At 39.7% G+C, this 17,635-nt stretch overlaps 3 protein-coding genes and 1 long non-coding RNA gene across 5 annotated transcripts; 2 read left to right on the forward strand and 2 right to left on the reverse strand.

Moving 5' to 3' along the window:
• Positions 1 to 394: 394 nt before the first annotated feature.
• Positions 395 to 12,609, forward strand: LOC125237596 (phospholipid scramblase family member 5-like). Of its 2 annotated transcripts, none has more exons than XM_048144736.1 (7): positions 395 to 666; positions 5,848 to 5,997; positions 8,564 to 8,607; positions 8,766 to 8,928; positions 9,744 to 9,855; positions 10,438 to 10,573; positions 12,078 to 12,609. In XM_048144736.1, the coding sequence occupies exons 1-7, from the start codon at positions 409 to 411 to the stop codon at positions 12,172 to 12,174; spliced, it is 960 nt and encodes a 319-aa protein (XP_048000693.1). In that variant the 5' UTR covers positions 395 to 408; the 3' UTR covers positions 12,175 to 12,609. The 2 variants fall into 2 exon arrangements, with proteins under 2 accessions (XP_048000693.1, XP_048000694.1); XM_048144737.1 differs by having other exon boundaries at positions 8,787 to 8,928.
• Positions 2,055 to 4,632, reverse strand: LOC125237597. The gene is made up of 5 exons (XR_007178353.1): positions 4,527 to 4,632; positions 4,027 to 4,210; positions 3,566 to 3,716; positions 3,140 to 3,269; positions 2,055 to 2,635 (listed from the first exon to the last, which is right to left on the reverse strand). It is a non-coding gene; the product is annotated as an uncharacterized LOC125237597 (long non-coding RNA).
• Positions 12,610 to 15,175: 2,566 nt separating the features above from the next.
• On the forward strand, positions 15,176 to 15,897 carry LOC125237287 (phospholipid scramblase 2-like). Its single transcript, XM_048144276.1, has one exon. It carries the CDS (start codon positions 15,289 to 15,291, stop codon positions 15,895 to 15,897), a length of 609 nt encoding a protein of 202 aa, XP_048000233.1. The 5' UTR covers positions 15,176 to 15,288.
• Positions 15,898 to 16,811: 914 nt separating this feature from the next.
• Positions 16,812 to 17,543, reverse strand: LOC125237418 (protein lethal(2)essential for life-like). Its single transcript, XM_048144471.1, has one exon. The coding sequence runs from the start codon at positions 17,484 to 17,486 to the stop codon at positions 16,908 to 16,910; it is 579 nt and encodes a 192-aa protein (XP_048000428.1). The 5' UTR covers positions 17,487 to 17,543; the 3' UTR covers positions 16,812 to 16,907.
• Positions 17,544 to 17,635: the final 92 nt, after the last annotated feature.

Genomic DNA, 17,635 nt, shown 5'->3' on the forward strand with positions numbered 1-17,635 from the left:
AAAGTTCTATTTTGCAAAAAACTATATTTTTAACCCCCGACGCAAAAACGACGGGGTGTTATAAGTTTGACGTGTCTGTCTGTTTGTCTGTCTGTCTGTGTGTGTGTCTGTCTGTGGCATCGTAGCTCCCGAACGGATGAACCGATTTAGATTTAGTTTTTTTTTGTCTGAAAGCTGACTTAGTCGGGAGTGTTCTTAGCCATGTTTCATGAAAATCGGTCTACTATGTCGCGGTCGGGAGTTTTTTCAAAATGTTAATCTTTCAGCAAGAGAACAAAATCTTCTTTTCGCCGTCAATTACAACCTCTTCAAACACTCTCCTATTCTCTATTAAACAACTTCATCTTGACAACGTCATTGTCAACCATTTTGGAGAACCGTTTATCAAATTCAACAGAAGATTTCGCCATGGGGCCTCCGGAAACGGAACCTGAGAAGGATGACCAGAAACCTTTGCAGACCATGGAGGCTTCACAGATCTTGGAGCCTATACAAACCTTGGAGCCGTTGATCACCTTAGAACCTTTGAAGAACTTGGGACCTCCACAGACCTTGGAGCCTCTGCAGGCCTTGGAACCTTTGAAGAATTTAGAGCCTTTGCAGGCCCAGGAGCCTTTACAAACCCTGGAGCCGTTGCAGCTTTTGCAGCCTTTTGATGATCAGAAAGTATGTACGTCTTCACTACTACTGGCCTTAGCATCTATTTCAGACGATTTATGGTGCAACGTCCGATAGACATCGCTTTTGATGGCTAAAGATACCTATGCGAGAGCGACATCTTTTGCCACACATCTGACAAGGGAAGCTTGCAACCGATTGCAACGTTTCGCTATGGTGTCTTCTTTCCCTTTTGTCAGCAAGTGCCGCAAACCAGGTCTCATCAACGAACTTGCGACCATCTCCTGACCAGTCTGGCCCAGTCGGTAGTGACCCTGCCTGCTACGCCGCGGTCCCGGGTTCGAATCCCGGTAAGGGCATTTATTTGTGTGATGAGCACAGTTATTTGTTCCTGAGTCATGGATGTTTTCTAAATATGTATATAAGTATTTGTATATTACATATATCGTTGTGTGAGTACCCACAACACAAGCCTTCTTGAGCTTACCGTGGGACTCAGTCAATCTGTGTAAGAATGTCCTATAATATTTATTTATTTTATCTCCAACCCACTTTGGCCACTCCGTCCGTTTGTTCACTAACTCCCGTGGAAATGGACTGCCCGTGTTGTGACGGGTAATCATTTCACCACCCTCTTTCCTTCTAGTGTCCCACAGTAGATTTCTAGACTGCGACATGGGTTCAATAGTGGTGTGAGCGATGGGCCAGCTACCTGTCACTGCAAAAAAGAACTGTAGGCCTAGCACATGATGGCCGCGGGAGTATGTCGCCGCGAGATAGACTACCTGTCCTTATGTCATTAATACAATTAGACAAAGACGTGTCATCTATCTCGCGGCGACATACTCCCGCGGCCATCATGTGCTAGGCCTACTGGAAGTTGTAACCATAGAGTATATTGAATAGAATGGTATAGAGTTATCAGTCACGATTTTCGATTGCAGCGCCATCTATTGTTAATTTCCCGCAACTTTTCATGTGACTTTCCACGCCTGCAGGTACCTTATAGCATATTAAGCATGTGGGTCCTTTAGACATGGAACGCCACATATTTACGGCGGGCTTTTTAAATAGGATTGATGTTTTGCATTCTGAGGCTATGTTCAGATGAACACGCGGCGATGCGCGATTTTCTCACCGCGCGGTTTAAGATTGTAACAAAATTAATGGCGTTGTGTACATGACCGCGCGTTGCCGCTTGTGATCGGTCATGTAAACAGCACATTTGATTTTGTAACAATTTTTTACCGCGCGGGCGGCGAAAAAATCGCGCGTTGCCGCGCGTTCCTCTGAATTTAGCCTGAGTCTGAGCAAACAGAACCCGATTACAGTTATCATGTGTGAACCTTCAATGCATTTCTCACCAGGAAACTGCTACAGAAGTTCACACAATGCCTAGACCAGTAGGAAATCAGGAATATAATAAAACAATGAAGCAGGGGAATAGTTTTTAATAATTTATTTTAAAATATGTTTTATAGTTACGTAATTGGTGGTGATACTACTTAGCTTCAAAAACCAGGAAAGAACTAGTCGAAAGCGTTTAGAGAATTACTTCTCCTAATGCGTCTTAATTATTTCAAGCGCAGTGTTTCCTACCGACAATTTTCACCACACCAACACGAGCAATAAACGAACTGTAAAAAAACATTTCAACAATTAAATAAACATTTCCAATTCAAAATCATTACTAAAAGGTACATTCTACCAGCAGTTTAGAACTTCAATTTAAAATTTGAATCAAATTACTTTGCACTCTTATGAATAAAATGGACCTTTCTTATTAGTTCAAAGAATCAAGAAAGAGAGAGAGAGAGTGTGTGTGGGTGTGGTGAAGAGAAGATGTTCAACGATGAAACTCCTAATAGCCTTTTGAAAAGATGTGTTTGTGGATAGACACATAAGCTTTTTTTTAATCTTACAGAATATTTTTCTTTTGTCTCAGTAAGGTTTTTTATTTGTTTGGCCAAACTGCTAGCTTCCGTGAAAAATCGGGGTATGTGTCGTGGCGCGTGACCTGAAATAAATTCTGTAATATAGGAGCTGTTAGATATCACTAGGCAGTCGTGTGGAGTTAAAAATATAAAAAACTTAAATACGGTACTAGATATTTCATATACATTACATACATTTGATGTACAAGTGTGACTAAAATAACTTAACGTCATCCAAAACTTTAAATATGTTTCTGGGCTTTATCATCCATATTAAAATAGTGCATTGTGCAACAGGGGAGGCTAGGGTGATATTGATAAGGACAACCTGGAGTGAATTATAGACACGAGACTGTTTCTATACTGTGTAGGTACCTATAGCTTAATAGTCAAATTCTCTCAGTGCAACGAAAATGCTTGACATGATGGTATTTATTTTTCTTATCCCTCTTTTAGGAATAAAATGGTATGATGTAGTACTCGTTCAGTACACGTAGATGCAAGAAGACCTTTTAGCAGCAAATGTGATGAAAAATACACATTATGTTATTGATATTACTATATAGAATAAACTTATTTCAACTGACCTGAAGTTGACGGCTGAGAACTGACATCAGTGATGTTCCTCAAAGGGGCTCTGGGTATTTGATCATCTTGCATCGGTTCTTGAATATTGCTAGCAAATTGCAGCGATGCGGTTTGCTTGCTTATCAATTCCTGAAATACATATACATAATATATTTAACTAATTTAATGCTGAAATATTAGTACTTAAACAGTAATGTTATAAGAATTGAATATAACTAGGTAAATGTAAGAGGCAACGGGTAAATATTACCCTAATGTACCCTAATAAAAACAATTTTTCCACTTTTTCAGTGTGATTGCTGGAATTGCAATAGCACTGACCAAGTCGAGTCTAGTCTTCCAGATGAAGTATTCTAGTTTTTGTCAAAGTGAATACATAATATATTATTGATACTACTATATAGAATCAACTACATTTGACTGACCTGAAGCTGACGGCTGAGATCTGAGATTAGTAGCCGCCGTGGGGGTACTGATTGGTGATGTTCCTCAAAGGGGCTCTGGGTACTTGATCATCTTGCATTGGTTCTTGAACATTGATTGGAAATTGCAGCAATGTGGTTTGCTTATCAATTCCTGAAAAAAATATACATATAAATATATTCAATTTAATTCCGAAATATTAGACAACCATATAAATCATATAATAAAGTATATTCAATTAAAGCTATAAATTAAAAAAATAAATGAATGCTCCACGACTCTTCTCTTTCGGAACAGACTAGACATAAGAACAAAAATCTATGCTCACACAAATAAATACCAATACCGGGATTTGAATCCAGGACCGCAGCTTTGCAGGTAGGATTAACACCTGATAGGCCAGACCAGTCATCAAATGTTAAATTATTATTGTAACATCTTAAATTTAAAAGCTAAAACTTACCATACCCCAAGACCTCAATAGAGAAATGGGTAAAACGGAGCCTTCCGCTTGAAGTATTATATTTTTTCTTAAAGTGAGTATGACACAGTTTTCCATTGCTAACACATCACTGCCATTAGAAGAAGAAACCAGTCAGGCTCAATAATTGGATTGGGTCATTGGTGAAGAATCATATTATCTAATCCTGAAAAAAAACATACAGATTGTATTTTGATAGGTCTTATTGGAACTTCATAGATTTGCGAAAATACATACTGAATGCGAGCAAATTTGGAGCAAGTGGTAATTTTTATAAACTATTTTTATATGGCAATAGATCCCTTTGCTATTCAGGATAAAAGGCTTTTATGAGACAAAGAAATCAAATTCCGGCCTCAAATCGAAAAACTTTCCCCTACTATTTTGTATCAGTTTCATAAGTGAAGTGAATTTCAACGAGGTCAGACTTTTATTCTAGATTTATGTATTATACTCGTAGCTAGAAAAGATGAAATACTTACGCGTTTTACCGCAATTAAGTACACAACACACAGCACTTATAACCATTGTTACGACAAACGAATCTAACGAGCAAATCAAAATCCGTTGAGCAGAGCCGGTATATTCACAAAAAGCAGATTTATCGGAGTCCAGGGCAAGCACAGTCGTTGTATAGTTCAACATCATAATTTTAAAGTTCTTTCTAGCAAAGCAAAGCATCGAACATCACAAGAAAGTGAAGAATTGAAATAATGGCGTGGCGGCTTTGAAAAAAAAAACATTCCGTTCCATGCCTCTTTTTTAAAGTTTATCATAAAAGTTTCGCACCTTCAGATTTTAAAACGGACCAATTTAAGAACAAAAACTTTAGATAATATTTGTTTTTTTTTTGTTAATTATAATTAATAACATTTTAAAAGGCTAATTAAAAATAATACAACATTATTTTTGTCATATCTTTTATTTTGTTAATTGCGCGTAACGGAAACATGGAATTGGTATCACAGATTAGACAGGAATTTATAGAATAATTCAATTGTTTTTCGCGCCCTCTATTGTCGTGTTCCCCAAGTATATCCAAAGTACATCGGATTTACTATTTCCTTTGAGTGAAAACACCGTGGTTGTAACTCCATACATCAGTAAATGCGTGTTATTTGTATAGACATAGTTAAGTGACATCTAGCGACAATCACGCGTCAAATAGCGTGAATTATCAGTGCCACTACTCGATACTAGGTGTCACAGTGTCTCGTCTGCCAAAAATTACAAGCAAAAGGAATCGAAAACAGAATACTGATTATTACTATTGTAATATTAGCTAAAAATTGTGAGCATTAGACTCTTCGTTCGTTGCATTGCAATATCTATTGACAAGTAGCAGTACTGATAATTTACACTAGTTGACGCGTGATTGACACGTGATTGTCGCTAGATGTCACTTAACTATACACTAACTCAACAAACTAACTATACAAATAACTCGCATTTACTGATGTAGTGTATAACAACCCTGCTAAGTGCGTTTTCACATTATCCGATCCGATATCGGATGTAGTAGAAAGGATTTCAAAGGCAAAAATCAAAGACAGCGGCTTAATATGGGATATCGGTCCTACATCCAATATCGGATCGGATAATGTGAAAACGCACTAAAAGTGGCACTGAACGGTTTCATGTGCTCCTCATACTCCCTTTGGAAATACATTCGTGAGTTTATACCTTACGTAATGTGAAAGAAGTGCGAAATCTTGGATTATGATCAAGGGGCATTTCAGGTTTTTTTTTCAATTATTTAATTCTGTGGCTAAGTTGCTACGAGTATACTTTTTTAAAATTCAGATATCAAAAGAAGTCATCGAGCTGACGGAAGCATCAGCAGCCTTCGGCATCCAAGACCTGGCCGGCGTGGAGAAGCTGATGATCACCAAGAAGGTGGCCATGAAGCAACTCCTCAGCCTGCAGAGCCAGCGGAGCCGGTACATCATCAAGGTACATCTTCAAATAATACTTATACAGGAAAGATACCTACTGGTTTCTTTCAACCCCTTAAGTAAGCAAGTAAAATATTATTTTCATCACATTAGCTGTTTAAAGGTCTCATTGCAGATGTGTACTGAAGAATAATGTACTATTTTATTCCCAAAGGCCTTCTTATAACTCTCTCCAGCCAGCGGCTGTCGCGAGTTATTGACACTTGTTGACAAAATGCCCCTTACCTCCCTTGTTGCACGATATACTATTATTGCACCACAAAGATAACCGAATTACATTACGGTCCTGTTGCACAGGAACTACAATTGCCAGCAATTTACATGCCATTGCCGCGTTTGTTTCATATGCACCACAGAACTAAATCAAGATAGAAGGAAAAAGTGTATCTACTTCGCGTGCGAAAAAGTTAAATAGCGAGCAACATTGTTCGCCGCGCAAGTCAGTCTGCTCCCGACCGCTGCCCGCGAGTGACATACAGTGAAAAATACAAAATGGGTCGGTATTCGATAATTAACTGTTCAAACACCACCAATAAAAGCAAGGGTGTTAAACAAAGTGTTTCCTATCATCGGTAATAAGTACCATTTGTCCTAAAATATTTTTTATTAAATAAAAAATACGATTTTCCTATTTTTATCATCAAAACATTAGCTGACGTACGGCCGTCAAACTAGTTTTCCATTGCGGCTTTAATTTGACGAGTCCGACTTGGCGTGCGTTTAAAACAAGCGATCTAAAAATAGGCTATTCAAACTGTCGAGACAAAGTGAAGGTAGATTTATTATTTTGTCCGTCGAACTCACGTCGAACTTAAGAATAGTGGTGCACCACGGAACTATATCGTCATGTGTGCTGCGATTTCCTTATTCGATTTAAATCGATTTTGCGAAGCAGTGGAAATTATAATTATGTTTTTATATTGTTATGAAACTATACATATAAAGTACGAGTGAAAAGTAAATTTAACTTTAAAATAGGTTACAGTTACGGTATTAACGTTGAATTTGTGGTCGGCAGAAAAACAAATACAAACATAATACGCTCTATATTTATTATGAATAAAAATAACTCTAAAAATGTGTTAATGGTTAATTATATTTACATATTACTAAAAGTTGTAACAAATAACATGAGGATAATGCTGTGAGTACATGGTCGATTTTCTTAAAAATATTACGAAATATTAACTAGTATTAATACCTACCTACTAAAATCTTTGTTCCTGGCCTTAGGCAAATTATATACCTACTAGTGAATTGTTTGTCATCACACGAATACAGGTATATACTTACTTCATTTCACAACGAAGATGAACATCCGATATTTTTAACTTCGGCGGGCATCCCGCACGCAACCTCCACAATCGATCGAATGGGTTACGCGGCGACAACGTTCCCATCACTAAAGTACACTCGTGACGTCATAGGCTCGACACAAAACGTTACATATAAACTCATTTGTATATGCTTTGTGGAGGTTAGTGAAAACTTGTAGTAAGAAAGCAGCCATACAAGCGTATCATGGCTATGTTGGCTCCATACTTAGGTACGCTATTATTTTATGGGGAAATTCGCACCATGCAATCCGAGCACTGATAGCTCAGAAGCAATGCATCAGGGCAATATGTGATGTTGATATTATGACATCTTGCAGACCTCTGTACAAAGACCTTATGTTAATGACAGTGCCTTGTATATATATTTACGAAATATGTTTATTTGTTAAAATGCATCCAGAACTTTTCAAGACGTATAAAGATATATGTAATTTTAACACGAGATACCCTGACAGGCTAGCAATACCTTGCAAAAGAACAGCTTTATATAGTAAAAACACCTTTTGTATGAGTATCAAGATCTATAATAGACTGCGTGATGATATTAAACTGTTGCCTTTGAAAACGTTTAAAGTAAAACTAAAAGCTTGGCTTGTACAACAAGCTTTCTATTCCATAGAGGAATACATGTCATCTTTTGACTGAAGTTGGCCTTGACTATAATTGTATAGACTTAGTTTTAATTGTAGGTTAAGATATTTTTGCATGCCCGATGATGGTGAAATATGTGTTACCTATTTATAATATTGTCTGAACAACTTTTGTACCATATTTCAAGCAAAATAAAAAATATTTCATTTCATTTCATTTCATTTCATTACACGCTCGGTTTCGCTGTTAATCGCCGAGCATTTTCCTTCTATCTTGATTTAGTTCTGTGATATGCACCAACTAACTATGGAGCAAACGCGGCAATGGTATGAAAATTGCTTGGAATTGTGTTGCCCGTGCTAAACATACATGCGGTCTTACTGCTGTAATGTAAGCGATCTCTTCCAGACTTCCAGAGGATTTAAAGAATAGAAGTTTTGAATATGATTGTAGTGCAAGAAATTACTAAGAGTGGCACCGAAACTTATGCGTTTCATGTACTCTGCTTATTCCTTTTGGAAAGACAGGCGTGAGTTGCCGGGCTCTGACCCTAAATACAAGGATATTACAACCAACCCATCAGAAAGGGATTTTTCTCCTTTCATAGTTGTGGTGATAACATTTTTATTTTTTAAGGCTGCTGACAGCGCGCTGACTTACTCCGTGCTTGAAGAGAACACGTTAGTACATCCACTTTTTTTATACTCCTTTTCTTCTTTTCGCTTTTCCCTTGTGCAAAACAACAAAAATACAAATAGCTATGCACGAAGAAAATAAATAACATCAAACTTGCTCACATGAATATTTATTACATAATATTTTCTTTGTCTTTTTGTAGCCTTAACAATTGTTTTATCAGTTGGTGGCTCGGGTTCCTCTGCTACGGCCTTCGCCCCTGCCAGCTCAAGATCCTGAACAAGGCTGGAGAAGAAGTCATCAGAATCCTGAGACCCTTCGCCTTCACCACCAGAGTCACGCCGTGCCAGCTGCAGCGGATGCAGGTATATGTAGCCAGCTGGCAGCTGTGACTAGCTCAAGAGGAACAGGGCTGGAGAAGAAGTCATCAGGATCCTGAGAGACCTTTTACCTTCACCACCAGGGTCACGCCGTGCCAGCTGCAGCGGATGCAGGTATAATGTAGCCAGCAGGTGGCTGTGACTAGCTCAAGAGGAACAGGGCTGGAGAAGAAGTCATCAAGATCCTGAGAGACATTTTGCCTTCACCGCCAGGGTCACGCCAGCTACAGCGTATAATGTAGCCAGCTGGTAGATGATCCCATCATCTCATCCTTCCACCTTCAATAAGTAGGTAAAAGAAAGCAGCAACACAAGTAATGATAACCAACCAACGGTCTTACCGATAAAAAGCGATCTCTTTTAGATAAACCTTTAGGTGGTTGGTCGTACCCAGGGGGCGCTATGGCCACAAGCGTTCAGTAACTAATGCAATTATTTGATTTGGGCCGCCGTGAACCAAATGGCCGAATGGCTCAGGCCCGATAGCAGTGGACGCTGGTTCAATTCCATACCAACATTGGCAACTCGAGGACTAACATGATGAAAAGATGAAGTGTGTCTGGGCTTCATATTTGTCCCTTCTCATTGTCTCAGGTATTTTGCGAGTTCATACTTTTGCTACTTGCTACTTACGATTAGTGGTAACTCAATAAACACTGATCATTGGTTTAAACAGGTCAAATGCGAAGGCCAGACACTCTTCCCCTTATGACACACTCACTCGTCTTGACCCGGATATAATGTACTTATGCATCTCGGTTATAGGAACATTTGACTGATCTATGTGTTTCCTTGGGCAGGTATACTCTCCCCCGGACAAACTGATCGGCACCATCGAGCAGATTTGGACCCCCGTGAAGCCGTGCTACTTCATCAAGGGTCCGGATGGAGAGAACCTCTTCTCCGTGCAAGGTCTGTGCCAGGGAAATGGAGTATAGTAGCTTATTGTGGAGTATAGACACAGTACAGCAGATCTGGACCCCGTAAAGCGAGAGGACCTCTTCTCCGTGCAAGTTCTGTACCAGAGAGATGAAGTGTAGCGGCTTATTGTGGAGTATAGAATAAACGCAATACAGCAGCTCTGGACACCGTGGAACTGTGCTACTCCATCAAGGGACCGGATGGAGAGGACCTGTTCTGCGTCATCTGCGTGCAAGGTTAAGTAGTCATACTGATTAATTTTAGTGCCTTGACTACTTGGCCTTTCTTGTTCCTTGGTCAGATTACCAAGTGGATTAGTGGAGCCCATGATCTATGAAAGGAGATACATTTAATGTGGTAAATAACTGTCATACTGCCGATACAAGGGCATAATCTTGATAAGACACAAAGTTGGAAGTACTTCCCCAAACTTTGTTGAAAAAATTTAGCCCAATTTTTCACTTGCTCGTCGATATTACGAGTATTAATAAAATAATTATTGCCCCCTTGTACTAGTAAAACAAATAACTATTTATGTGTGTTTTCATTTCATTTTCAAACTTTTTCACCCAGGGCCGTCTAACACACTGGGCATCTACCGCGACCTTCACTTCGATATCGTAGGGCCCGCGGGCGTACGGGTTGGCAGCACCTGGAAACGCTGGAGGGGGCTCGCGCATGCGCTGTTCCGCTCGCCAACTTTAGACAAGTATGTGTTAGAGCAGGACGGCACGACACTCTGGTCGGCAGCACCTGGAAACGCTGGAGCGGGCTCGCGCATGCGCTGTTCCGCTCGCCAACATTAAACAAGTATGTGTTAGAGCAGGACGGCACGACACTCTGGTCGGCAGCACCTGGAAACGCTGGAGCGGGCTCGCGTATGCGCTGTTCCGCTCGCCAACATTAGACAAGTATGTGTTAGAGCAGGACGGCACGACACTTTGGTCGGCAGCACGTGGAAGCGCTGGAAGGAGCTCGCGCATGCGCTGTTCCGCTCCCTCACGCTGAATAAGTATGTGTTAGAGTAGGACGGCATGGTCTTATATCTGTGGTGGCCCTTACGGATACACTTCGACCCATAGGGATCTTTTGTGCAATCACCCCCCTACGATCCTAAGATCCTTCAGGCTGTTCATTCAATGTTCATTGAACAGCCTGAAGGATCTTAGGATCGTAGGGGGGGAGATCGTGTCACCTCCACGTGTCTAATGATGAGGCTCATGGTAAAAATCTCGATTTGCTACGTTGTGGCACTTGTGGCACACTCTCCTATTTTTAACCGCCTTCCAAATCTCAAGGGAAGGGGTTCTCAATTCGTCTGTTTTTTTTTTTAAATGTTTGTTCCTCGATATCTCCTTCGTTACTAGACCGATTTTGAAAATTTTTTTTTTATTGAATGTATATGCATACAGATTGGTCCCATTTTTCTCAGAACCCAGTTCTGGTGGTGGGATCCTGGAGAAATCGAGGGAACTCCTCAAATCTGAAAGGCATACATATGGTGATTTTTGTGTTTTTAAGGGAACAGCATGCATTTACGTACGGAACAGTGACATTTGGTGCATTGGAACTCCTGATTATGGTCAGAATGGAACTCCTCAAATTTGAACGGCACACTTATAGTGACTTTGGTATTTTTATAAGAACAGCATGCACTTACGTCCAGAACAGTGACATATGGTGCAGTGGAACTGCTGATGATGGTCAGAACGGAACTCCTCAAATCTGAACGGCACACTTATAGTGACTTTGGTATTTTTATAAGAACAGCATGCACTTACGTCCAGATCAGTGACATTTGGTGCAGTGGAACTGCTGATGAAGAGTGAGCCGCCCCTGGTTAGAGTTCCGTTCTGATAATCATTCTCATCTGTAAGTACTTCAGAATCATCCAAATTTCAAAATTGGTTCAGAAATGACGGAGATATCGAATAATAAACATTAAAAAATATACAGACGAATTGATAACATAATCCAACATTTGAAAGTATCTATCACCAGAACCCCAAAGGAAGGTGGTTTTTTTTCTTAAAAATTATTTCTGTCTATTTGAGGCGATTTCTAGTGAGATCTGTGGTTTCCTTAGCTCCTAGCATGTTTCTTCTGTAACTATTTTCCTGAATATTTTAGACAGACTTCGGATTGGATTTGGTTCAATTGTGAAACTGCAATATTTAGGTATTATTTTATTAACTTGTCTTGTTTTTGTTCAGATTCGGGCTGGCGTTCCAAAAAGATCTCTCAGTGGAAGAGAAAGCCCTGCTCCTGGCCAGCTCCTTGCTGATCGACTATATGTACTACGACACGTAAACCCGCTGTAGACCTACCCACAATATCGCATAAGATCGTTCCATTACATCGTTTTTTGTCACGTTCTTAGGGGCACACACAGGCGAGGACCTGGGGCGCGTCTTACGTCCTTCCTATACAAAATGTACTGAGGAGACGTTTTTTAAATTACACCGCTGACGTCCGTTCCGCTTCTTAAGACATGCGTCGCCTGAGTGTGGGTTGCCGCTTAAATTCGTCCCATTTTGCTTCCGGGCGGCGTGGCGCTTACGTCCGCTCCGCATCTTAAGACATGCGTCGCCTGAGTGTAGGTTGCCACTTAAATTCGTCCCATTTTGCTTTCATTTCCTACCCATTTTCTATACTTTACTTTCGTCAGGAGTATTATTTGTCCTTGCGCAAGGTAATGATGAATTGATGACGAATACCGAATGTGCCATACAAGGGCGGATCCAGGGGGAGGGTAGGTCACGTAGTCAATGCACAGGCCCCAGGGAGGGGGGGGGGGGGGGGGGGGGTCTATTTGTATGGCCAACCTAGGCGAAACCTAAGAAATAAAGAAATAATTCTAAATGAGTGACGAAATCGAAATTAATTGGATTAGGCACTTGACAAAAACGAATTGGAGGTCTAATTCGATAGTGTGTAGGTAGAATCAAGCCAAGATAACTTTGCAGCGATTTTGATAGCACTGTTCGAGTATTATTTTAACGTCAAACTGGTATAAAATTGCTATCAACAAAACTGCCAAGTTAGCTTAGTCTGACTCTAATAGTTTCCGCGCTAAACAGCTAAATATACTCGTGAATTTTATATTTGTATTTGACAGTTTTGTCCTGTATTGTTCTGTTTGTCTTTTGACAGATCATGAATTCAAGAAATATAACGGTGATTATAAAATTATATTTTCGTTTTATTATACGAAAAATGAAAAATGTATGAAAATAAGAAGTGTGCGTGGTGATTTTATACCATTTTGTATGTAGGTACAGTCAGCCAAAAAAGTGGTTTACCACTTTTCGACCTTATGTGTTTAAATTAAAGTCGAAAAGTGGTAAACCACTTTAAATTCTTGGCTGACCGCTACATGTTTAGCCTATAACCTAATAATATGCAAGAGCTAACTTTTTAAACTAACCAATCAAATACTTATTTAGGCAGGTGTACTACAACGAATTCCATACAGTGAAAAATTATCTTACAAAATGGTCACTTCCTCAAGTTAATCGTTGAAGTTTTCATTTCATTGACGATAACGGGTATTATAGGGCTCGTATTACCATACAATTAAAGGTTAAATTTGACAAAATAGCCTGCCATTACCAAAAAATTAATTACCAATAAATCGAGCCACCACCGCGTCGCGGTCGCGTTCTCCTCGACCATCGAGTGTGAACGCGACCAGTGATAACGCTGAAAGTGAACGCAGCCGACGCGCGCGAAGGAGGGTAGATCGCGCGCTGTCTATACAACTTTAACATCCACCCGCCTTCGTCAGTTTTCCGTGATCATGATGCATGCAACTGCGTCGAAATATCGGGAGCTCGACAAAAATCAAAAAGGTAATCACGGTCTATATCCCGATCAATGTAAGTCTAATGAAAATAACCGTGAATCATTCAAAACTCTTACCAATAAATTACCAATGACACAGAATACAAGGTGTTTCAATGAACGTAATACAAAATGAGTGATTCCGGCTATATATATTCCTATACATATATATATTAACGACAAAGAATATAATGCACGTATATACGTACGTCACTTGTAGGTGTCTTATCAGTTATCAAGGTGTTGATTATTGTGACAGGTAACAAGTCAGGATGCATTTTATTCATAAAATTTCAGTCCAGAACTCTAGATAAAAAACCGGCCAAGAGCGTGTCGGGCCACGCTCAGTGTAGGGTTCCGTAGTTTTCCGTATTTTTCTCAAAAACTACTGAACCTATCAAGTTCAAAACAATTTTTCTAGAAAGTGTTTATAAAGTTCTACTTTTGTGATTTTTTTCATATTTTTTAAACATATGGTTCAAAAGTTAGAGGGGGGGGGGACGCACTTTTTTTTCCTTTAGGAGCGATTATTTCCGAAAATATTAATATTATCAAAAAAAATCTTAGTAAACCCTTATTCATTTTTAAATACCTATCCAAGAATATATCACACGTTGGGGTTAAAATGAAAAAAAAAATCAGCCCCCACTTTACATGTAGGGGGAGTACCCTAATAAAAAAAAATTTACCATTTTTTATTTTTGCACTTTGTTCGCGTGATTGATATATATACATACTTGTACCAAATTTCAGCTTTCTAGTGCTTACGGTTACTGAGATTATCCGCGGACGGACGGACGGACGGACGGACGGACAGACAGACATGGCGAAACTATAAGGGTTCCTAGTTGACTACGGAACCCTAACAAAAAGGTGTTTATACTACAAAACTAGGATCGAACTATTTTCTCTTAACAACCTAGGTAGGGCAGGCAGCAACCATGTTGTGACCAAAATATCAGGATTTAGGAAAACAATGATTAACTAGTTTAACAACACGCGACCTAACATAGTGTTTTAGCAATAAGAAGACAAGTTTGAAAAACATGTTTGGTATTAGGTACGTTCATTAAAAGTATTAAAACACCCTGTATAATAATAGTTCAAGACAACTTCAGTAATTGATAATAGCGCCATCTAACTTTTATGCTAATAACTACTTTGCCAGGCTTGTCACGCAAAAGGACCGCTGGCTGCGTCGACTCGTTCATAGTTCACGCAAAAGAAAGTTGCTTGAAACCTGCAGATGGCGCTGTAATAAAGTTTTTGTACATTTTACATCAAAATGTTTAAATGAGTTGATTAAATTTACTTATATAATAACAAAGACTGAAAATTTTAATAAAATCAATAAAAACATATTTAGTCTTTCATGATTTATCATAGAGTTATTAATTTACTTAATTTTCATCCTCAATTTTATCGAGATTTTATCCGTCAAGCAATAAATTGTCAAAAATGACTCAAAAACAACATGTCAGGTTGACAGAACCTCTCTACCCCGGCACAATGTACTTATAACCAAAAATAGCCAAAAGAAATTACCAAGAAACATCGCAAAATGTCGAAGACTAAAAATAAATGACACTTTCAAGAAACTCCAGCTTGCAGCTAACAGAAACATGGATGAGTTGTCCCAACAACGTTTTTGAGTTCCCCGGTCTAGCGTACATCTACAGCCTCAACCAGCTAATCGTCGCCAAAAAACTAGACAAGCTACATCAACTAATAGAAAAACATGATGTCAGTTACACAATCTACAACAACCTCGGCGAGAAAATATTCATAGGGGTGCAGAAAAACCAGGCGAGCCAGTTTCAAATAAAGCTGTACAATTTATACGGGAACGAAGTCGTGCAAATAACGAAGTATTGCAAATGTTTTCTAAGTAAGGTGTACGTTTGGGCGCCCGCGAAAATCTTCGCCGGATCCATCCAACATTCCCGCTTCTCCGACAAGTACGAAGTGAAGAACTGTCAAGGTGAAGTCGTGTTTCTTATAAAAAAGTTATATCCTCACGACACGATTTATACCGTGCTGAGTGGGGGGGAGGAGATTGGGGTAGTCATGAAGGGGTGGGGGTTGTATGATAACTACGTGGTGAGTTTCTCCCCCAATTTGGGGGTGGGAATGAAGGCTGTGATGCTTGGAGCTTGTTTTCTCATGATGCAACAGTGCTGCTTGAAATAAATATTGGTAATTATATTTTGTTATTTTATTTTATTTTACCTGTCTGTATAACATACATAAATTATATGTAAGGAAAAGAAAGTAAACGGCCACCTCGAATCCGTTCTTCATACAAACACATTCCTTTTCATCATTTTAAATGTTTTTTCACCAAACCTACTGGTAAAGGCTCTCTTTGCTATTCAAAAAACAGACAGCAAAATTGCATTTTATCCACAAGAGTGCAAAGCAATTTCATACAAATTTTAACAGGATGTCTTCGGCTGGCTGAAGCTGGATTTTGAATCAATAAATATTGAATAACTTGATGGATTTGATTTAATTGGATGTTTCATAGTCAGTATTTTGTTTGTGTTAGTGTGGTGAAAAATTTTGTGTTTCACTCGGTGGCAAAGTTTGTTTAACCTTCGTCCCTTGAAACCCTCGCAACGCTCAAGATTCCACTTTTTGAACCACTTGCTACGCTCGCGGTTCAATATTTGGAATCGTTCGCTTGCTCGGGTATCAATATTGGCACGTGCGCGTGCGGTTAAACGACAACTTTGCCCCCTTGTAAAACAAATAACTATTTACAGAATTTGTTTTTTTTTATCATTGTAAAAATATATAGGGTGTAACGCCGTGGCTTGCGTGGGCGACGGTCGCGCGATGGTAGCGCGACGGCGATGCGACGCATACGAAATCAAACCTTATCGATATGGAAGTATGAGACGCGACGGCGATGGTCGCGCGACCGTCGCCCACGCAAGCCACGGCGTAAAGGGTCCTTACAATAGTTACAATCCTTACATTACCTACTTCATTTGCAATAAGGACGAACTTGTTTTGAAATCGTCAGTTCAAAGCATTCATATTGCATTTGAAGCATCAGGGCCCTTCTGCGAGGAAAGCTACATATAAAGGGAAAGTTAAATGTAAACCCATAATTAATTTTAACGAAACATTTATTAGAAAAATCAGTCTTGAAAATACTGGAATGAAATTATACCTAAATCTTAAGATCTTAGCATCTAACGTCTTCTCTTTTTCTGCGGAGATTTCTCCTCTTTCCTAACTTCCCCATTCTCAATTTTCTTCTCTTCTGCATCTTCTTCGTCATGATGTTTCCTTCTCACAGGTCCAGCGAGGGTGATAGGAACCGCCCTTTCCCCTTTATTCTCCGAAGCTCTGGGCGCTAACACTGTCAAAACTCCATCAGATGACAATCTTGACTCCACCGTGTCAGGGTTACAGTCCTCAGGCAAGGTATACCTTCGCTTGAACTGCCTGGATATGAACCCGTGTTCATCCTTCCTCTCCTCATGTTTTCCTTCAATAATCACGCAGCCGTCCGCAGTTTTCACAGAAATTTCCTCAGGTGCGAAATGCTGAACATCCATGTTGACTTGGAACTTATCTTTGTCGGTTTTGATGGTGGACCCGACATCCCGAGCTGCCAAAGCTAAATTTCGCCAAGGACGGGAGTACCGGCGCTGCAGGGACGGACGGTCAAAAATGTCCATTAGAAAATCGTCAGACGCCAAATCGAGACCAAAAAGTTGGTCCCGAAGACGACGGGGTCGTAATTCGTCGAGTAATAGTAGCGCCATTGCAGTTTGATCACTTGATGAATCGCTTGACAATCGCTTGAGTCGCTTACTTCGCTTGCTTACAAATCTTACAATCGAATGATGCTGTGCGCCGCGCTGTCGTCATCTTTATATGGATCGGAATTGCATTCGAGAAAATACAAGAATGT

Source organism: Leguminivora glycinivorella, chromosome 21, assembly GCF_023078275.1.
Source record: "Leguminivora glycinivorella isolate SPB_JAAS2020 chromosome 21, LegGlyc_1.1, whole genome shotgun sequence".
NCBI classification, from domain to species: domain Eukaryota; kingdom Metazoa; phylum Arthropoda; class Insecta; order Lepidoptera; family Tortricidae; genus Leguminivora; species Leguminivora glycinivorella.